Source organism: Notamacropus eugenii, chromosome 5 (genome assembly GCF_028372415.1).
Source record: "Notamacropus eugenii isolate mMacEug1 chromosome 5, mMacEug1.pri_v2, whole genome shotgun sequence".
Taxonomy (NCBI): Eukaryota; Metazoa; Chordata; class Mammalia; order Diprotodontia; family Macropodidae; genus Notamacropus; species Notamacropus eugenii.
This window is the reverse complement of record NC_092876.1, coordinates 270,073,995-270,097,634: the sequence shown is the minus strand read 5'-3', so window position 1 is coordinate 270,097,634 and position 23,640 is coordinate 270,073,995. Positions and strand designations below refer to the sequence as shown.

The window sequence follows — 23,640 nt, the reverse complement described above, 5'->3', positions numbered from 1 at the left end:
CTTTAATTGATTCAGTAAAAAGAAAACTTGACAGTCTTAGTAAGTGTTCTAAATCTAGAGACTTTCTAGCCTGTGATACAAGTAGGTTCTTAAGGACTAATATATAGGATACTCAGAATTTATGATAATTTAGTTTAATAAAGTGTCTAAGTATAAGCAGGTTATAAAGCATGTACAATAACCATATTCAATTAATGTTTGGAATACTGTTTTAGTTTTCATTTCTTTTCACTGTAAATCAGGCTTCTAGTATGTATCTAGATTGGCGCTTGGGACTGTAATTATGCTGACATTTGATGACTGTAACTGTGGGACTAATTTTGAGCTACTAGGAAAAGAAAGAATCTAACTTAAGTGAGTTTTTTTTTTAATAGAATAGAAATCCTCCCCAAAAACTATGCCCTAGAAAGGTGATAAAATCAATCAGCAAGCATTTACTAAGTGCTTACTATGTGCCAAGCCCTGTGCTAGAGATATAAAGAAAAATCTAACACAATTCCTGCCTTCAAGTAGTTTACATTTTATTGGGGAAGATACAAAACATAAATCAGAACATAGAAGATAAATACAGAAGTAATGAAAAGTAATCTAGAGAGAACAGAACTAGCTGCTGTGATCTCCTAGAGGATGTGCTGTTTGATCTAAGTCTTTGTTCTAAAAGTTAGAGGTTGGGGAAAAGAGTATTTCTTTTATGGGCAACAGCTAGAACAAAGGCATGGAGAGAGGAGATGGAATATCATGAGAAAGGACCAGCAAGCCAGCCAATATGGCTAGATTGTGGAATGCATAGAGAAGAGGAGAATTAGAGAAGTGTGAAGCAACTGGGTTGTGGAGAACTTCAAATGCCAAAGGACCTCATCTTTGTTCCTTGAAGTAATGGGTTGCCACTGGAGTTTAATGAGCAGGAGGATGACGCAGTCAAACCTGTACTTTAGAAAAATCACTTTGACAGCTGGAGTAGAGGATGGTTTGGAAAAGGGAGAGACATGAAGTAAGAAGATGTATCAGAAGACTATTGCAGTAATCCAGGTAGGAGTTGATGATGGCCTGAACTGCATAGTGACTGTCATATAAGCGTTTCATAAGCATTCTATCATCTATGTATCTGTCTGTGTCTATCTGAGCTAGGTTGGTGGTTACATGAGTGGAGAGAAGGGGACATATGTGAATGATGTAGTAAAAAAATTGAAAAATGAGAAACTGATTTGATATCAGCACAGGAGAGTACTTTAGTTGTCTGCTGCATAAAGAGAGAGCAAATTTGTTCATTTTTAGCATTTATAAGACATAATTTGACTCAAATGATCAGCTAGTTGATAGTACCTTGGTAGATTATAATATATTAATGTTAGGTCATTTTTCAGTTGTGTCTGATTCTTTGTGATCCTATTGGAGTTTTCTTGGCAAAGATGGTAGAGTGGTTTGCCATTTCTTTCTCCAGCATTTTACAGATGAGGAAACTGAGGCAAATAGGATTAAGCTATTTGTCCAAGGTCATACAGCTAGTGAGTGTCTGAAGTCAGATTTGAACCCAGGGAGATGAATTCCTGATCCAAGGCTTTGCACTATCCACTGCACCCCCTAGTTGACCCAACATATAAAGTACTAACCAGCTGTTATCTACATTTTATTCACAAGATTCAATTAACCAAACCAGTATAGATCTACTGGTTCAGGTATGCTAGGAGATATATGGGCTGCTTTCCATAGAGTTTCTTTATTTAAATATAAATGCTATAACATATCAAAAAGGCATGCAGTATGGTCTATATGAATACACAGTCTAGTTTGCTTTACATCTTAGCATTCTTTGTGCCCAGAATTATATGTAGTCAATGCCTATTCTCTATTAATAATCTTCATTTGCAGCATTGCAAATGTTCTGAAATGACATGGTACAGATGGGGAGAATAAGTTGCTTAGTGGTCACAGAACTACAAAGACAGAGTTCAAACATATGACTTCAATAAATAACTTGGGAAGGGGAGGATTAAAAATTAGATTATTTGTTTGGAAAGTTTAAAGTCACCATTTGTGATCATTATATTACTGAAAGGAAATAGGTTACCGGATTTTGCATTTTATTTCCCTCCTCCTCCTCCTGTTTTGAATTAAAATCCAAAAACAGACAGATAGAATGGGGTATATGTATGTATGTTTTGCTTTGTCATGTCAGGGAAGTCACAATGGCCTCAGGTCCAAGAAGGATCTTGCATTTCCCAAAGACTTATTTTAAATCCTTCACCCTCTTAGAAGCCCAGGGGTAACTGCATTTTTATGAAGTCTAGAGAAAATCATTTTGACACACACCTCATGTTTTTCAGTCATACCAGTCTTCCAATCTTTTACAGCTTTCATGCATTAGGTCTTTGTTTTTGGTTCGTTTGTTTTTTGATTAATGGTAGTTTTGTCTTGTATTCAAAGTCCTGAAAACAGGTACCAAAAAGGAAGCCTATCTTTCTCATTACCCCTACATTCCATCCAGCAGTTGACATAGTTCTCTGTAGAATTCAGAATTTGGCCATCTCATGCTTTGGACTAAAAAAGTTACAATCAGTACCAAAGGATATTTTTCAAGGACCCTGGGCATTTTCAAAAAGAACAACTCAATGTGCAATGGAATAAATTACTCTTGGTAGCAACATATAGCAACTGTAGAAGAAAGGAGAGTGAAAGGAGGAAAGAACATGTTATGGGGGAAACATACTTAATGACTTATATGCCACTGTGACTCAGTGCTTAATGTATAGCTGTTGCCATTCCACCAGATGAACAGAGGAGAAGTTCTCCTCACTTTCTTGGCACAAGGATCAAAAAGGTGAGAAGTACTCATTTTATCTTATAGAAAAAAATGTTATATTAAAATAAGAATAATTTTTATTAACTCTTCCTGGACAAGTGGAATATTCTGCAATCTGTTTCATTTAAGAAATGTACTGATTATATCCCCATAAGGAATTGGAGATTTTAATAATGCACAATAAATAAAATCATATCTAATAACTTAACTGGTTTTAGTTGGCACCACCATCTCCTAGCTGTACAGTGAGTGAAGCAAAATAAATAGTTGCAGCCTTTGAAAGACCAGTTTCTATTTGCTAAATAAACTTGGCTTGCTTTAAATTCCTCAGTGTACAGTCATTAATACAATCCTCTTTGACAGCATTTAATTAAAGTGCTTTTCTCTATTAAATTCATTAAAAGTTTTTTTTAATGTACAACTGCTTTCCAGATGCTGAATGGCAGGGACCTATAAAACTGCATTTTAAATAACTTCTCATTTCTCTTTGTAAAGTGTTTATTAAATTCAATTTAGAAACTGTTAAATATGGCTTGGGAAAGAGAGCCAGCTTTCAGGGCATGTTACCCATCATTTCAGCAGTTTGTTAAAAAGCAAATGTTAGTTAACCTCACCTAAGTGAGCATTTGTAACTTGCAATCATATTTTTACAATGCTCAGTGAACATTGATGACCATATACAAACTGAAACCAAGTAAAGAAATAATTTCCATCCCAGGGCTACAGAATTTGCATTGACTCTCAACAGCTCCTTAGCTTAAATACATTTGCCTGAAGGGACAAAGGGGGAGGGCAGTAGGGTTGTGCCTCAGTATTAATACGTTATTGACAGCTTAATGTCTTGGCACCTAGTCAGCCTGTGAAGTATAATAAACAGGAAGCTGTTGAATGGGGGAGTAGTCAATAGCATTTTCAATCAAAACCTTTCAGTTAATTGCTGGTTGACCTCAGAGGTTTCCTTTAGGAAGTACTGTCCTTAGTTTAGACCAGAAGGACCACATTGCCTTGCAAAATTTCTTTAGATGATTGCTTGATACCTACTATACAACAATGCTTTTGTGTTGTGTGTGTGTGTGTATGTGATGTAGGGGAATCATTGACTAGAAAAGCTGGAAGAGATCCAAGGTCATCCAGCTCTATATTTTACAAATCCCCTAATTCCCTCTTTGCCACTCTCTGTATTGTGCCACAAATAAGGGACATATGCTTATTCTCTCAGGCAAAGTTTTTGAAGATGCTTATGGAAAGTTGTTAGCCTCTGGAACCACACTGGGATTAGGATCCTAACTGGGAATCTAAGCTGGAGTTCCCCAAATCTGGAATTCCCTAGTTTTCCCTCCTAGTTGGTCCATATATACTACACTTTCAGAGCACTCTTTCTTCATCGATATAATCATGTTACTCCTCTGCTCAGAAATCTTTAGGGATGCCGTCTGCCTCCTAAGTCATGTTCATACTACTTTGTCTGGCATTCATGACCCTCCCCAAATGACCACCACTCTATCTTTGCACCTTAATGAATATTACTACCTTTAATACTGCCTCCATGCTTTGGCTCAGTCTGTTCCCCATGCTTAAATATTTCACCTGCCTCCAAACCTTCCCCATCTGCCTTAGTCAGTTCAATTGCTACCCATCCTTTAAAGCCAGCACAAATGCTTCCTCTGTCAAGGATACTTTCATGTTTCCTCTGGTCAGTAGCTACCTTCCCATCAGACCTTGCATAGCACTTTGTTTTGAAACTCTTGTATATATTTTAATCTCATATTACACATTACTATTACCTTTGTTTGTGTCTTATACCCAATGCATGATAAGCTTCATGGGGCAGGGACTATGTCATACATAATTTTGCATCTCTCCCAGTATTGAATATAGTACTCTATTAGGTGCTCACTGAATATTTGAATGGAATTTAAATTTCAACAGATGTTATGCACCTATGGCATTAGAATATTGTGCTGGTGAGGGACACAGAGGGAGAATTCAAACATTAGATGAGTCAAATGAAGTCAACATGCATTTATTAAATACTTACTATGTGCCAGGCACAATGCTAAGAATTAGTGATATGAAGAAAGGAAGAAAGAAAGAAAGAAAGAAAGAAAGAAAGAAAGAAAGAAAGAAAGAAAGAAAGAAAGAAAGAAAGAAAGAAAAAAGGAGAAAGATGGACAGACAGACACCTGTACTCTCAAAGTACTCACAGTCTGATGGGGGAGGCAATGCAAATGACTATGTACAAACAAGACAAAGCAAAGGTAATTTGGGGATTTTTCTCAGAAGGAAGGCACTAAGATTAAGGAAGAGTGGGAAAGATTTCCTGTAGAAGATGGGACTTTAGCAGAGACTTGAAGAAAGCAAGGAGGCAAAGATAAGGGCAGAGTCCTAGGCATGGAGGATAGACAGTGAAGGTGTCCAGATTTGATAGCTGGAGTTTCTTGTGTGGGGAAGGACAAATAGGCCACTATATTTAAGCATGGGGGACAGCCTGAGCCAAATGTCACTGGATTATAGAATACATGGTGGGGAGTAAGGTGTGATAAGACTGGAAAGATAGGAAAGGCCCAGTATTAAGGGTTTTAAAAGCCAAACAAAGGATTGCAATTTTCATCCTAAAGGTAGGGTACCCATGGAGCCTATTGAATAGGATAGATGACATGGTCAGATCTGTCTGAACTTTAGAAGATCAATTTGACAGTTGAGTGGAGGATGTACTAGAGTAGGGAAACACTTAAGGCAGGAATACCAACAAAAATGATATTGCAGCAATCTAGACCTGAGACCATAAGACACTGACTGTGCTCAGGTTGGTGGCACTGTCAGAGGAGAGAAAGGTAAGGAAAGAGATTAGAGCTGGATAAATATATCTGCGAATCATCTGCATAGAGATGATAATTGAATTCATATGAGCTGAAGAGGTCACCATGAGAAATAGTGTAGCAGGCAAAGAGAAGATAACCCAGCACAGAGCCCTTAGCAGATGTGACCTGGGAAAAAATTCAGCAAAGGATAGTGATGAGAAGAGATCAGACAGGCAGGAGGAGAGAGCAATATCACCAAGACCTAGAGAGAGGGCAATATCAAGGAGAAGAGAGTGAGCAGCAGAGAGGATGAGCAGAGGCCATTGGATCTGGCAGTTAAGAGACCACTAGTAACCTTGGAGTGAACAGTTATACATATACTACACATCCTGACAAAATCTCAGTCACACTATATAGACAGGCAAGCAGGAAGCCCAAGGGAAGTTTGACTCTAGCTTTAGACAATCTGCTTTGCTCTATTGGGATGGAAGGGAGGAGCAGTAAATGTAGAGAAGCCTATTTTAAAGTTAAATCAGAAAATGAACAATTTAGATTATTTTTCCTTACTAATCGTTCAACATTTCTCCGCATAGCCCTATATAGCACACATACGTGAAGGATGACTTTCATCATTCCAGTTTAAATTAAAGTTTGGACCTTTTCTGATTTTTATAGGTGATGTACACCCATAGTATTTTATGTTCATTTACATTTCACTTTTCATCTTTTTCTATTTAATAATCAGATTTCAGTTAGTCAGTCCTTTTAGATTGTGTAAATTCTACTCTCTTCATCTTAGATTGTATCTGATTCTCTGGCATAGGTGAAAGAGAATTAGTCTTTGAATTAGAACATGTGAGTCTTACCTCCAGCACTTATAAGCTTTGTTTATAGTAATGGCTGAGGAACTTCTCTCAAGGCATCTATTCCTCATTCTTGTAATGGGGATGATAATAGTTGAATGACTGATTTCACAGGGTTGTCATGATTTTGTGAATTTTAAAATCCTATAGAAGTGGGAGTCTTGAATACAGATCCAGACTGAGAAAGTCACTAGCTGTGTGAACTTGGAGGGCTCACTTAGCCTGTTTGCCTCCATTTTCCCATCTGTAAAATGGAGATGATAATAACGCCTAGTTTCCAGGGTTTTTTGAGGATAAAATAAGTTAATATTTGTAAAGTTTTTTGCAAACATTAAAGCACAATACAAATGCTAGCTAATATGTGTGTGTGTGTATGTGTATAACAGAAGCATATATAGAATTATTATGCTCCATTAAAATTCGGCTATTTTCAGTAGCATAAGGAGTATTTTAAAAGCACTGCCATTCAATATAGGGTTGAGGAGGTCACATGAACTAAAGCTTTCATTTTACATCTCAACTTAAAAATTTTCATGCATTTTCTCCTCCCTGTTGTTAACACAGTAAGCTTCAGTGGGAATAAGATAATTATACTACTAAACAGGAAAGCTACATTGCTTAAGTTTCTCAGAAAGCTTGAACTTTTATACAGTTAACCATTAGCGGGGTCATAATATAGGCCTATGATCATTTTAGCTTGCCACATGCCTTTGCAATGAGTTTTAAACAACAGATTTCAAACCTAGTTGTAGTCAAGTGACTCTGGAAAGCAAGGAGAATGGCTAGTTGTAGTTTTTGAAGACTTTTATGAGGTGAATAGATTTGCCTAGAACTGCCAAAGAGTCAGAGTCTCTACTTGAAGACTGTGAGGGACTGTGAACCCCATAAGAATGCTTCATATATTACAGTACTTTGACTTAACTGGGCACCAAATCGTTTGCATTGTTTAGCAGCTGGTCTTATAGCTTAGAGCCTTAATAACCTGAAGAAAGGAATCTGACAACCCAGTTATCTTATCATGGGTAGATGTAGGAGACTAAGGACTTAAATAACTGCCTCCTGTGAGACCTTGAGCTTGTGGTGGAGGTATCCATGGGATTTACAGCTATTAAAAGCTAATTTAGGCCAACATCCTCTTTTGTTGGGTCAGGAAACAAGAGGCCAGAGAAAGGAAGTGACTTCTTTTGGTCACACAGGAGAACTGGGTTTTAAACCAAGGTTCTCTAATTCTAAATCCAATCCTCTTTTCTTTATGATATAAAGCTTCTTACTTAAACCATGGTCCTCCTCATCATAATGCCTCTTCTCTACTGATACAGCCAAAAGGCTTAACCTGAGTGCTGTGGTATAGATCAAGGGAAGAAACAGGATTTTTAGCTTCTAGAATCCTGCCTTAATTCTGCCTTCTGGCCACACTGCTCAACCTCCATTGACTGGTCAGAAATAGTGTTGTTTTTAGAAGAAAAAAAATTGGTCAGCAAATTATATATTAGTGTCATAAGAGAAACATGGTCTAGTAATTTTTATATTTTATTCAAGATACTTGATAATTGTGTTTTCATCATTTGAATTCCTAGTAAGTAATAACTAATAGTTTTCACTTTGGTTGTTTATTAGTGAGAAGCAATATGGAACAGTGGATAAAAAAATTGAGAGAAGACCTTTCTCTGACCTAAATAGCTGTATGAGATTTATTGAGTAAATTTACTTCTCTGGGCCTGAGTCTCTTCATGTAAATTAGAGGGTTGGACTAGATCATCCCTAATGCCCACTCTAGCTCTCCAACTCTATAATTCTAAACCATTCTTATGATTTAGTGATTATGGTAAACTCCCACTTAAGGTTGGGGCATGGTGTTTTAATTACTCTAATTTTCTGATTAATTGAGTTACTATATGTGTCACATATGTTACGGACATTTAGAGCTAGAATGAAATTAAATATACAGAATCATAGCATTTCAGAGTTGGAAGGAACTTAATCCAATTAAGTCCTGAAAAGAAATGCCCTTTACAGTGTGACTGAGTGTTATCTCACCTTTGTTTGAAGACCTCCAAGGAGAAGGAACTCACAACTTCCCAAGGGATGGGAGGGATAGCTTTGGTTTTTAGGAAGTTTGTCCTTATATTTAACCCAGATCTATCTCTTCACATCTTCAACCTGTTATTCCTAGGGGCCAAGTAGAACAAGTCTAATCTTCTTCCAAGTGAAAGCATGTCACATAATTGAAGATAGCTATTATTTCTCAGTCTTCTATGTAGAAAAGTGGCTCAGTGAATAGGGCACCAGACTTGAATTCAGGAAGACCTGTGTTCAAATGTGGTCTCAGACACTTCCTATCTGTGTGACCCTGGGCAAGTCACTTAATCTTTGTCTGCCTCAGTTTCTTTGACTGTAAAATGGGAATCATAATAGCACCTACCTCACAGGGTTGTTTTGAGGACTCAATGAGATATCTATAAAGAGTTTACAACGAACAGTGCCTGGCACATAGTAGGTGCTTGATAAATACTTTTCACCTTCCCTTCCCTTAAATATTTCTAGTCCCTTCAACAGGTCCTTATGCATCATGAGCTAAGCCCTTTGGGTTCTTGGTGTCTCTTCTCTAAATACTTTCTTGCTTTTAAATGTCCTTTCTAAAATGTAGCATCCATAACTGAACATAAGGTTTGATCAGATTTGATCAGCAGTGTGATCATCTCTTTTCTCCTGGAAGCTTTATTTGTTGTAATACACCCCCAAAATAGATTTAATGCTGAAATTCTATGGAACACAGTTTAATTTGTGATGACTCACAAGACCCTTTGGGGTTTTGCAGTATATCAGAGTGTATCACAGTCATCATTGTTATAAGCATCTTGAAGACATGTGCTATGTTCTCCCACTGAATTATAAACATTGCTTATTATATAGTACTGCAGATTTTTAAGCTATAAATTAGAGATTGATTTAAATCTCTGCTTATTCTGTACCTCTGAAATTTAATTTTACGCTCTGATATTAGTATGTTTTATGAAAATACATTGCAGAATTAAAATAAAAAATACGTTAATTAAGCATCCACGAAGTGCAAGACACTGTGCTAGCCACTGGAGGTACAAAGATAAACAGTAACTTAGTCCCTGCTTTCAAGAAGTTTGTAAAAATAGGGGTGAGATAGGGGATGTGAATAATGCACACATAATTTTTTTGAAGTTATTTAAGGACTACGGTTTGGAGATTCTGGATAAATTAGTTTGCTGCACCTTTGTTTTATTTGGAAGAACACTAGCATTAAAGGGATACAATAGAATTCTCACATAGAAATAAGTTATTTAGAATTTTAAAAATAGTTTGATTGTGGTAGGCACTCTCAAAATTGAAAGTCCATATTAATGCCAACTTTTCCCCATTTTACATATCTTTCATCCCCACAAAGTCAAGCATGCCAAACACATTAAATCTAACAGAGAAATAGATGGTGAAGAAAACAAAAAAGAACTAATGAAATTAGGTAATGTTTCATTGTGACATCACTCTTTTCAAGAGCTAAACCATAAAGAATTGTTTTTATTCTACTCTCAAAAGACTGCTATCCTTTGTTTCATTTACTATGGAGAAAAATCTTCTTTGATAATTTGACTTTATTTACTCAATTTGACTTTAGGGGTATAATAAAGCTTAATATGTAATTATATATTGTTATATATATATTATACATATGTGTGTTTAACCATAGTAGCTAATTATAAAGTACTTCTGGAGATTTGCTTTCTATAAAAGGAAGATTTATACTTTTATATGTTTGATTCACACAGAGTTTTCTGAAGTTCCTGTATTAAGTGCACTGGTGGTGCTATAAAGCAAAAAATAAATTCTGATGACGTAATACTTTATTGGTGAACATCTATCACTTCCCTTAACTATCACAGTCAGGTTGTTCTGACTTCTGAGTGCCCCCACTGTTAAAAAAAAAAGTAATTAAGGAAAACTTAGATTCTTCCGGGACTCTAAAAAGCTCTGTGTTAAGACTTAGTGTCTTTTCTCTCCTCAAATAAAATGCCTTCTTTAAACATATTCTCTTAGATAATCCAAACCCTTCAGTTAATATGAGTAGCTAGAAAACTACACATTTAAGGTGATGCCATTTTTGTTATCAAAGTTATGAACCTCATGTCTTTGCTTTAAATATCCTACTTGCCAGAGTTTAGTCATGGACGCTCTCATTTAGTTTTTGAGCAAATTTCTGATAAAATCAGGAAAACAGCTTTTCTTAGTTTGGCAGAGACAAGAAACAAACAACAGAACCCTATTTTATGTAACCCTTCAATCTGACATTTGCAGTTGTAGGAGGACTTGGGTATAACCTCTTTAAGTTTTTTAAAAATATCCAATTATTTAATTAGTCAAAGATGCAACTTTTTAGTTTATAAATAATCTCTGTTCTTTGGATCGTCATTCCTGAATTTTAATTGGAAGTGAGGTAAATCATTTCAGATTAACTAAGAACCCAGAACCTTTCCACACAATTTACCTTGCATCTAATCAGAACTTTTTTCACTCTTTTTTCTTGCACGTTTCTATGAAGAAGTGTCATAGGTTATAGTTTAGTAGATATTTACACTTGATTCTGACCCTATCAAAACCTTCCCCATGATTTTAAATCAGAACATAAAGTTGTCCTTGGTTTCTGCTCCTGTAGAATGCAGAACAGTGTTAGTAATGCCTATCCACACTGTAGGGTTGTTTTAAAGAGAGCAAGACCTACAGAATATGGCAAGAAATTTTGCAAATTAATAGTTATACCACTGTGGATTTCCATCATTAAATATATTCACAAGAGAAAAATATCAGAATTCAAATTTTATAAAGATATTTTGAAGTAAAAAACATAAATAGTTATTATTGCTCCACCTCTAGCTTGACTTGTTTGTTGCTTGTGAGATATGATTAAAAGGGGGCATAAACCCTTATTACCCTGGTATTTGGGAATGTAAAAAAAAATATAAATCACCTTTTTACAAATGAGTTTCATTTCTTGGGAGGTTTCCAACATAGGGTTAATAAATCCAAGAAGTTTGGGAGGAGGTTTGAATAAATATCCTGGCTCCTTGGTACTTATCCAAACTGATCATTATCAAAGTCTGCATTGACATACTATTTGGCTGGGCCTATGAAGTCTGTTTTAATAAACTGCATCCATTCTCTACCCCATCCACTTAAAAGTTAAAAAGACCCTAAACCTCGTTCTAACATTTTTACCTATTGGATAAAAAAAATCAGTTTTCTGAAGCAATTTTTTTTACTTCTACTAGTATTATTTAAAAGAAATATTTTTCCTGCTTTTATTTTTTATTTATTTAAGAATAAAAACTGAGGAATTCAGATTCCATTAATTCATTGATAAGTGGTATTCAGTGAAGAGCAACTAACATGCATTTATTAGATGCCTTCTGTGTGATAGATACTGTCCTAGGTGCTAAGGACATAAATACAAAGAATTAAACAATTCTTACTCTCAAGGTGCTTACATGTTCTGGGTGTGCTGATAATGAAATTATACGTAGGCCTTCCAAAAATCTATTGAAACCAAGTAATTGACTGATTGTTTAATTAGTAAAAGAGTGTAATAGGATCATTGCTTTAAAATCAAAATTTTGCATACTTTGGTAAACATGTCTTTGGTCATTTAAATTTCAGGCAATTTAAGCTTCAGCTTGCTGATGCGTTGCTCATACCATTTTTCTAGTCTACTCTAACTCTTCAGCTTTTAGCTCCATCCATAAAGCTATACATCCGTGGTTATTTTTAACTTCAAATATTGATACCTTCAAGAGCAGAGTGGCTCAGCCCGTAGAGACCCTGGTCTCATTTTAAGTTTTATCAAAGATAAAATGGTTATGTGATAACCGACAAATGAATTAACCTCCTACTGGCCCAGAAAACTCTAAAACTATAAACTCCAGACAGGTTACTCATCTGCATAGGTTGATTGTGTTTTCATGCCAGGAGATCCCTAAACCAATAAAGTCATAGGACCACAACCACTACTACAAAATGGGCGCTTTATTCCTTCATACTAATTTGAAGGCACTGTGTCAGATCTGTACTACTTTCCATCATAAAAGCAAAAACAAAGCAACCTCTCTAAGACTTGTGTTTTGGGTTATTCTGTTAAGAAAAAAAACAAAAACAACTGAATCCCTCTAGCTATAGCCAGTTTTGTCAATGCCTATGTTATTTCCTCTTCCCTTATCATCAGAAAGCTGCATTTTCCATGGGATTTTTATTTGTTTTGGTAGAACAGCCAACCTATGTAAGGCCCTAAAAAGCTCAGTAAAAATGTTTAGATGATCATGATAATGAAAGGGAGGCTATAATTACAATAAATTAAATATTTATATGTGAATTACCACATGTCTAAATTCTGTCTAGAGGGGCCTTTTTTGTCGCCCTTATTCTCATTTCAGTTGAGACATATTTATTCATCGTAAACCTTTTTTTTTTAAAGACCTACCATCATTCATCATAGCTATCTGTATAGGATAAAAACAACATAAATAACCACATTCCTAGTGTCCCCAAGTTTGATCCCAATAGCATTAGTTAGTTGACCATGATATATCATTAAGTTCTTATTTATCTGTAGATAGAACATTATGCTAGGTGCTGATGGTCATGCAGAATTTAAGTAGGTCTGAGTCCGGGTGCTTATAGAATTTTACTCTAGAGACATCATGCAAAGATCTAAGCCCTTGAGAGGAGAGATTCTGTTCATCTGCTTTCCTTCCTGAGCACCTAACACCATGCCTTACACATAGCAGGAGATTAATAGATCATTCTGAAGTATGACCAAACTGGCCTTCTTTTTGTTCCTCAGGAATGACGTTGTATCTCCTGGCCCTACGCATTTTCACAGTCTTTCTCCTCTGCTACCTCCATTCCTGAAATGTACTCCTCCAACTTCACCGTGTTATTCTGAATACCTACTTTGTTTCAAGGTTCCTGTTTCCTCAGTTGTGGGTGCCTTCCACCTGAAAACAAAACAAAATAAAAAAAGCAAAGCAATTTATATTTGAGTATTTATTTTATATATGGTTATATATGTGTTTTGTGTTTTTATCTGTAGAGATAAATAAAATATATAACACAGATGAAAATATTCTATCTGTCTGTCTGTCTGTCTGTTTATCTATCTACCTACCTATCTTATCCATGGCTATCTTTAACTTCAAATATTGGTACCTTCAGGAGCAGAGTGGCTTAGCCTATAGAGACCTTGGTCTCAGTATAAGTTCTACTACAAAATAAAAACACTATGTGGCCATGAATTAACCTCCCAGTGGCTTAGAAAACTTTCTAAGATTATAAATTATAGACAGGTTGCTTATCTGCATTGGTTGATGGTATTTATATTATGATTAGAAGGAATCACCATCAAAATTGTACTCGATGCTTCTTCATGGTGTGGGTTGGACTGAGCTTGTTTAAGTCAGGAAACAAACTTTGTCAGGTGTCGTTGAGCAAAAGTTTGTCTGTTGTTTGAGAATAAACTTCTTTAACCTTCAAGAGGCTCATCTCCAGGTCCACTATCAGGTGATGGATTTTTAATTGATACCAGTTTGTGGAGACAAGCTTCTTCCATGGAGAAAATATTGGCTATAGAACCCGAGGTCCTTGAAATATAAAGTTCACACAAGTGAAAGACCATACTTGTCAAACCATTTTTTAAAAATTTGATCAATACATTAATTACAATGTATGCTATCGCGTTTCTCTTCTCTGCACTCAGCGTATATTTCCAGAAAGTTATGAAGCTACATTGAAAAAGATGTGACAGTAGCATTTTAGTTACAATGTTAAAGGAAAATCAGACTAAGCTAAGGTTGGATGAAACTGAACACACATTTCCATGTCCAGCTTTCCACCGTTTTGCACGTTGGTATCGATTTCTCTTGACATGGTCTTCTTTTATTGAGTACTGTCTTTTTTTAATCCCCTACCTATAGCAGTATTTGCTAAGAGCAATTGTAAAAGGAAACCAACTTATATTAAACCTGCCTGAAGTCACAATGTAATCTAACACCTGTAGTCTGCAATTTGTCATCACTTCATAGATTTTTTTTTTAATAACAGATTTTCCTGAGTTTTGACCTTAGGATACAGTGTAATCCTTCCTCTTCTCTCACCGTTTCCTACCTCCTCCCCCCTATCCCTAGGCAACAGAGCTAAACACCAATCTTTAATACAGTCTTATTATGTCAGCATGTGAAATTACAACCATAAGGATTAACTCAAGGAAAATAATTCAATTGAAGTTAGAACTAGTGTTGAACTATTTATCTGAGTGAATATGTTTTATAGGTGACAGCGTTTTAAATCGAAAAGCAGCAGGGCAGATAGTAATGTGTGATCCAATTTCACCTGCATGAATCCTATACTCCCTCCTGAAGCGGCTTAGTTTATGGGGATTTTTGTTTTTACCCTTGGGTTCTATGTTGAGTTTTTGGGTGGAAAACATTGTTATCCTTTGTGGGGAGGGTGTTGCTGTGCATCAGATAGCACTATGAGAGACGTCTTCCAAAAAGTCAGCTTTAAAAATTCAAGTATGTTGAGGATTGGTTTTGATTGTTAAAGAATACTGTGGAGTAGAATGAGGAATGATAGTCTTGGAACATCAGGCCATTTGCAGTCGTGATCAGCGTAGAACGTTTCTGGGATTTGTTGCTTTGCCTCATAAAATGGTTACTTGAGAGACCGAAGATTATGATAGGATTTTACACATGATGTAATAGGATGCTAATGTTCCTTGTCATCTATGTTGCTATTTTTTAAAAGACCTGGTTGTTGTTTCCCTAGAAAATTTCCTAAACAGAAGATATCGTAATAGATGTCTGATCTAGTTTTAATGTTCCTCACATTTTTTTACTGGCTTAGAAAAGTATGTTGTACTTTTATGTTGTACTTTCTTTATAATAGCCTGGTGAAATAGGTGGGCCAAGAATTATTGTTTCCATTTTTTAGCTGGAAAAACTGAGGCTTAGGGAGGTAAAGAGACTTCTTGTCCATGGTCGCATAACTAGTAAAGCCTGAATTTGATCAGTTTTCTGACTCCAAGTCCAGGTTTTGTTTGTTACATTTTTCCCTCTACTTCAGCATAAGTTCTTTTTTTCCCTTCTCAGAAAGATGGTAGCGAAATTTCGAATACCTGGGTCACTAATTCATAAAAGATATTTCTTATTCATACCATGAATTTATCACCTTGCAGACAGAAAAAGAACACACTTCTTTCTTAAAATTCCCATTTTAAGAAATAGAAAAAATGATACAAGACAATGTAACTATTGATATTTAAATTCCACACAGCATATTTTTGCACAATGAAATTTTTGAGAAAGAAAGAAGATAGCTTTTAATAAAAAAGAAATAAAATCCATTGTACCAAAAACTTGGTAAAACAATTCTTACATCAAGTGATTTCTATTCATTGTTATAGTTTACATGGGAAAATATATATTCCCCCAAAAAGGAAGTCATAATTAGCCCATTTTCAATATTTTTCAACAATATCCACAAATATTCAAATAGAGCAGTCATAGCAAATGCTTCTTGCAAAGTAAATGTTTTCTTACTAACATTAGAGAAATACAGAATATTTTTAAAGATTTATTGTTTATTTAATATTGTTTGACCAACATTAGCCAGATCTAAAACCCAGGCTATCTGACAACTGGACTGATACTCTTCCCACTTACTGCAATACAAAGATGAGGGATATTTTCCTTTGAGTTTAACCATAATAGTTCTATAGTTAGAAAAAAAAGGGGAGGGGGAATGGTAGAAAATAAATGTCATAGGGGTATTGAGTTGTGCCGAATGCTAACGTAGTGGAACAATCACGACCATCTATATTCTATTTTGTCCATATTGTCTATGAATAGATTTACACTACTGTTCTTGACCTGAATCCAAGTTACTCATCCAAGGGCTTTTTCTTAGCAATAAGATGTAATTAATAGCTAACATTTATATAATGCTTATTATATGTCAGGAGCTGTACTAAGTGCTTTATACGTATTATCTCATTTGACCCTCACAACAACTTGGGAAGTGGGGGCTAGTATTGTCCCCAGATGAGGAAACTGAGGCAAATGGAGCTTTAAATGACTTACCCAGGATCACACGGCTAATTGTCTTAGGCTGTATTTGAACTCAGGTTTTCATGACTCCAGGTCCAGCACCCTATCTGCTGCGCCACTTAGCTCCCCTAATTACCTATGTAACATTATTATAACCTGGCCCTACCCTTGTCCCCACCTACCCAACTTTAAACATCACAAATCATTTGCTTTATAATTTCTTGCTTTATATTTTAAAAAAGGCCATAGCCTTTGCTTGTAAGTAATCCAGAGTACCCCCAAAATTGTACACTACATTATATATTTTCCTAAACTTAATCATTTAATATCTTACTTCCTCCCCTGAAGGCTTATATTATATTTTGCACATGGCTCCCAGCTGGTTTTCATTGTGGCCTTGAAAACATATTTGAGCACTGAGGGCTTTAGGAAGAGTTGCTTTATCTTTTTTGTCAACTTTGGTCATATTAGCATTTTTGTCCATTTTGTTTTTAAAATCACTTGGTACCAAAGGCAAACAGTGTGTAACTGCACGTAAGGGGGGGTGTTTGAGTGCAAGCAGGTTTCAAATTGTGTTTTGAATATGCTTGTAGCTTTTTTTTAACCTCATATTCCTCTCATAGAAAACTTACTAGGAAGTAATAATTAAAATGTCATGTGGAAGAAGGATTAGACTTTTTCAACTTAACCCACAAGGGAAGATACTAGGACTAATAGTCTGAAGTTTCAGAGTAGCAGATTTTAGCTCATTGAAAGGAAACAAGAATTCTAGATATCCAATTCAAGCATTCATTTCAACAAGCATTTATTAAGCACCTGTAATGTGCAAGACATTATATTAGCAGAAGGAGAAACAGCCAGGCCAATCGCTGGAATATGTAGAAGGAAAACGTGATATGCTTGTGTTGTGGAGTAGTGATAACATGCCATACCAGGTGTCATTTAGTTGTGTCCAACTCCATGTAACCGCATGGACTTCGTCCATGAGGCTTTCTTGGCAAAGATACTGGAGTGATTTGCCATTTCCTTCTCCAGTGTGTCCTCATTTTACCAATGAGGAACTGAGGCATATAGGAGTTAAGTGACTTGCTCAGGGTCACACAGTTAAGTGTCTGAGGCCCAATTTGACCTCAGTTCTTCCTGACTCTGGGCTTGGTGCTTTAGCACCCAACTGTCCCTAGATGACATCATTTCCATAACTTTTTACCCCTAAGTTTCTAGATACTTTATTTCTGCTTCATCTCTACTCTTCAGCCCCTTTCTTGCTAGAACATCTGTCCTAAGTCCTGAGAGTCCCAGTCAGTGACTTGATCCTCTGGGATCTAGTGTTAAGTCTACCTTCCAGACCTGCAACAAGTAAATGTTTACTAGGTATCACTGATTAGCTTTTAAATGCATTTTGTAATGGTAATTATATTATGCCCTATTATTAATGAACTGTTATAATTCAAGATTTAATGGGCAATTGTGGGCATGCCTGAAAACATATATACCACATCTCATAATGTTTCTATGGGAAAATACATTGTGAATACTAAGTAATAAATTTACAAATGTACTTTGGGAACATAACTCATTTTGCAAGTTGAAATGACCTTTTCTGTTTTTATGATATTTCAGAAGATTTCAGACTGTTGAAAGATACCTAAATATTAAAAAAAAATCCTTTTTCATTTCTTTGTGAATAAATGATTTCTCTTTTAATCAGAGCAAGAAAGATCATTTCTATGTTAATGTCATTCTATATTTTTGGAATTTTGAATTGCTCAAATATGGTAGATTTATCACATTGTCATCCTTGGGCAAAGTGTCTTAAAATGCTGTCTAATCCTGGTTTAAAAAATTGTTGACTGACCAAATAAATGCCTAATATGCTTCTATATAGTTAGTTTCTATTAGGAAGATTATGTTTTGAAAAAATAGGCGACAGGACCAGCACACCTATTTTCTGATATCTGCTTTGACTACAGCAGCATCTGCCTAGGCTAGGCCCAGTTCAGAAGTTTCATGGGCTGTTGAAATATATCCTCTCATTTGTTCATAGTCTCTAGCAGAAGACAATCCATCAACTTTTTTAAATTCCTTTTTTTTAAAAAAAAAATAACTAATTTCAGGTTGAAAGGGGAAAAAAAATAGAATACATATTCCTGTCATCTAGGCTTATGATGAATAAACCCTATTATACAAATGTTAGATCAATCTCAAAATTTAGTTTTATAAAATCTCTTTAAGTCTAACCCGTAGAAAATGGAAAAAAATCCCAAAGAGCAGTCTACTTATTCAATTAAGTGGAATATTTATGCTGATTCCTCACTGGGAAGATAGATATAATTTAGAAAAAAAGAGATTTTAAATTCTCTTTAGTTTTCAAATTAGCATAATTTCCAATAGCATGCTTACTGTTTGTTTCCAGACTATATATTTGACACAGTGTGCATGTATAGAAGTATATGTTAAAATTTCTATCACAAAAAAAAAAATTCTTACTTGTTATGGAGGTTCAGTTATTAGAATGTTCTCCGGGTCCATGGATTATATCAGAAGTATGAATATCTGCATATTACCAAGACTTTTCTCTGAGTAGTACAGCCTCACATGAAGCTGAAAGTTTTTCGGCTGAGTATAATTAGAATGCTGAAGTACCCTAATTTTCACTTTTTTCCTGATGCTAATTTGCAAGAGTGAACTACTTGAATTTACTCTTAGTTGAAAGTGATATAGAGAAAGTGCCAGGAACATTCCTTTCAAATGGTCAACCTCATATGGGTTTTTAGCACTAGTGTTTTATCACTCAATATTGTAGAATTCTCTGTTCTATCAGCAATTAACGTATTATTGGAAATATGTTTTTGACATCTTTTAGGCTGATTTTGTTGTTATACAGAGAGTTTCAATCTCTTTTATTTGTTGTGTTGTTTTTAGGGAATGAGATTTTCTGAATTTGCACTAAATAATTTATCTAATTCTCAACAAAAGGTTTTCATTTTTATTCTAGTGGAAACCCATTTTATTATCATGTGGCCTTGGGACTGGGGAATGAGTTTTATTTTATTTATTTACTTTTTAAAATTTTTGTTGGTTAATTGAAGTACCAGTTTTGGAGGTTGTAATATTTTAGCTAGGAAATGTGGTGGGGAAAGTGAAGGCAAAAATCTATATATTTGTTTTTAATAATTAAGCACTGCTTACTACTTAGGCAAATTGAATTTTCCCCTCTTCTCTAGAAAGTGCTAAGTTACATAGTCAGACTTCTAAAGTTCACATAAAACATAAACGAGTTCTAGGGTTATTGTTGAGAAGAGTGCTTTCTACACTGTCGAGTGCCACATAAATATTTGCTATTTTTAAGTATTTATAATAACAAATGATGACCATGTTCAAATGATTAGAGCTATAATCAAAAAATATTTGTATAAGATTTAACACTTACTTAACCAAACTATTTGATGCTTTCTGAATATCAGAATCACAATTTGTCTGTAGAACTTGCATGCTAAGAAAAAAAATTAAACCCCTTTTTTATATAATATTATTACTATATTACTATAACTAATAAATAAAAACAGTAATATGCTTTTTCTTCTGCTTCACTACCAGTGTTGCTTCAAGGACTCTCTCAGAGTCTTCTTTGTACACATGGAATTTAAGTTCAGCAGAAGCTAGATTCCAAAACAACATGAATTTCAATACTTATTATCTGCATTTTTAAGAGGTCATTGTCCAAGAGTTTTAAAGTCTTTTTTTTTATTAGAAATAAGCATGCTGATGAAAACTAAATGTGAATATCTCTTTTTAGGTTCTTCATAGACAGCAGTCTCAGCCAGCCAAGGAAAGTTCCCCTCCTAGAGAAGAAGCCCCACCTCCACCTCCTCCTGCTGAGGACAGTTGTGCCAAAAAGCCCAGGTCTCGCACCAAGATCTCCTTAGAGGCCCTGGGAATCCTTCAAAGCTTTATTCATGATGTGGGTCTCTATCCCGACCAAGAGGCTATCCATACCCTTTCTGCTCAGCTGGATCTCCCCAAACACACCATCATCAAATTCTTCCAGAACCAGCGGTACCATGTGAAGCACCATGGGAAATTAAAAGAGCATTTGGGCACTGGGGTTGACGTTGCTGAGTACAAGGATGAAGAGCTGCTGACTGAATCAGAAGAAAATGAAAGTGAAGAAGGCTCGGAGGAAATGTACAAAGTGGAAGCTGAGGAAGAAAATGCTGACAAAAACAAGCCGGCTCCCCCAGAAATTGACCAGAGATAATGTGAAATCACAACATGGAAAGCAAGACATTGGTCCAAGGATTTTCTGTTTCTATTTTCTTTTTTATTTTATTTTGGTTTTTAGGTTTGTTTTTTCGTATTTTTTTAAAAAAAATTTCTTCCCCTTTTTGACATTTCTTTGTTGCACGGGATCCACGTGCAGACTGAATGAGTTCAGTATTGCCGAATTAGTCATCATCTTGACACAGACACTTGAGTGTTACACTTTTACATTTGACTGGAATAATAATTGTAATCACGTAAAACTATGCCTTCATTAACCTTGCACTTATGGAAGAAATGAAAAGCAAGTTCTCGGAAGAAAAGATCTATAAAATAAATGAAGGAAACTACAAGTGTATGTGTATATGTATATGTACATATATATATATTTACATATATATATTAAAATTGCATGGGACAGAGAACTTTACAATCTGAAAGAATAGACTGTGAAATGGGTTCTTAAAGACAAGACTTGTTTATGTATTAAAACCACTTCACAATGAGTTGCTTTGGCTTTTTGATAAACTGCCGCCTGCTCTCAGGGTGTGGTGACTATTTTTTGAATTCCTATTTATTTTCTATGTTTGTCCCTGATTTTTTTTTTATTATTCTCTACCTTCCTAGCTGGCAGCTTGATGGTTAATTATTGAGGTATCTATTTAACACAAAAAATCAACACTGCCAAAAATAAGAGAGAGAAAAGAAAATGAAGCGGAAAAAAAAATCAGGGCACCTTAAGAAGACAAAGTCCAATTACTTTTAAGACACAATGCACACTTAAAATGATTCAACATGTTCCGTTACTCAACTGGTCCTTCCTGTAGTGAACAGATGAACTTTAGTGGAAGTCAAAACAAGCAAAGCTGAACTTCAGTATGGAAAAGCTTGTCCACTAGTGAGGTCGTGATAAAATAGCATTTTGAGATTGGCTGCATGGAGTTCATACTATAAAACCAAGTTTTATTATGGTATTTATTTACCTGTTCTCAGCTTCAGAGCTTAAAATGAGTAAATCTAATCATTTGAAAATGTTTTCTTTTCTTTTTTTTAATGGAAAAAAATCATTTTTTTTCCCCCTGTAGAATGGCAAGTGAGAAAATTACAGCCTGAGAAATACATTTGGTTAAAATACATTTGGTGCAGTTGAAAGGCTTTCTTACTCAGAGACCTGGTTTCTCTCTCCTTCAGAGTTATTCCTGGGTAACCATGGGCCCCCTTTGGTCAGTGGAACTCAACATTTCTAGTCACTGTCACACACAGCAGCACGTTTCCAACATTGACTGGCCCTCCTGAGAGAAACCTTTTGCTAAGCAATTGTGCAGATCTGGGAAAAGAAAAACACAGTAAGGCGTTTCAGTCGAGTCATCTATTGGTCACCAGTGAATACTTTACCCTGTCCCCCACCCCGAAGTCACCTAGCTAGCTAGCACAGAGATTCCTTCAGGCCAACAGGACTTCTGCAGGTTGACTGGCCTTTCTGTGGAATGAGCAGGCAAGCTCCATTCTCCTAGTGTTTCTGATCTTTTAGAGCTTTGTTTCTCCCCACCCCCAAACCTCAGTAACATTATTCCAGCTTCCATTGATAACAAACCCAAGAGGAGACTTCACTTTCCATGCTAGTCTACATGAATGGAATCCTTGCTTTCAAGTGGCGGGCAGATGGTCATCCTTCGTGCTTTGATTTTTTAAGTTGTGTTCTCATGCAACCTTGTCAAAGACCTCATGCAATATCACTTTGAAAGTTATTTTCTGTTTACTACACAAGCATTGTAATATAACTGTTAATACTATTTATATATTTGAAAGGTATAAAAGGTAGGATTAAAAAAACCTCTATGTGTAGATATTTACTCAGAACTTACAATATACAGGGAGAAGACATGTTGCAATACAAGCTAATTCTAGCTGCTCAGTAACCTCTGGAGTTTTTAAAGGGACATTTTCCTGTACTTTTTCAAATAAAAATGTTTAGAACTTATCTTAACATGAACGTCACATACCTTTGCAAAAGGATGGTTGTTTGCTATGAAGCCCCAGTGCTCATCCTTTCTTTTTCTGTAGTATGCTGCAGCTTTGATCCCAAGTTCCAATGGTTGCTGCTTTACGTTCTCCTCAGAGTTACTCCTTCAAAATTGTCTTCTTACACTGTTGCTGAAATCACTATGTACATGTAATGGAAAATGATTTTTGCCAAGCTCTTGCAAGGTGGTTCATCTATTGATGGCATCAGCATTTGGTATCTTTTACACTTCAACCAAAAATTTATTAGGTATTTTTCAATGCTAAGTCTTGCCTTTTATTTTTAATTTCACTGCCAAGTCGGCAGTGGTTCAAAGTGAATCTGTGGGCATTTTAGCCTGTGGTCTTGCCAGAACTTTGCGAATTACAATGCATATATGTCTATTTATTCAATATCTGTCATATAATATCTATTTGGAAAAAGAAACTTTCTCTTGTAGTGCCTCTTGACAAAGCACAATTTTCCGCCTTTTTTGTGAAATAAAAAAAAAACAAATTGTGTTTTATTGCAGTATCAACAATGTGAATAAGGATTAACATATTGTAAATGTTCTTTTTTTTTCCATGTAAATCAACTTTATCTTTGTTATCACTAAGTGATAATTAATTTTTAACTTATGTGCATTGTTAGGCTGTTAGAATTTTTTGGTTGTTGAAATAAAACGCATTCAATAAATATGACTTAATTTGTCAAGTAATTTACTGGGCCTTGCTTTCATTGCTATTGAATTTTTCAAGTGAGCAAACCTGAGGGTGGGGGTGGGGTGGGAAGTTCT

The 23,640-nt window shown here is 35.5% G+C and overlaps 1 protein-coding gene across 1 annotated transcript in view; it reads left to right on the top strand.

Annotated features, from left to right (window-relative positions):
• SATB2 (SATB homeobox 2) overlaps positions 1 to 21,389 on the top strand; it is a 221,504-nt gene extending 200,115 nt beyond the window's left edge. Inside the window, exon 11 of the mRNA XM_072612809.1 lies at positions 20,379 to 21,389. Within this exon, the coding sequence (XP_072468910.1) occupies positions 20,379 to 20,840 (462 nt within the window). The 3' untranslated portion in view covers positions 20,841 to 21,389. The remainder of the gene's footprint in view (positions 1 to 20,378) is intronic.
• The last annotated feature ends 2,251 nt before the right edge of the window (positions 21,390 to 23,640 follow it).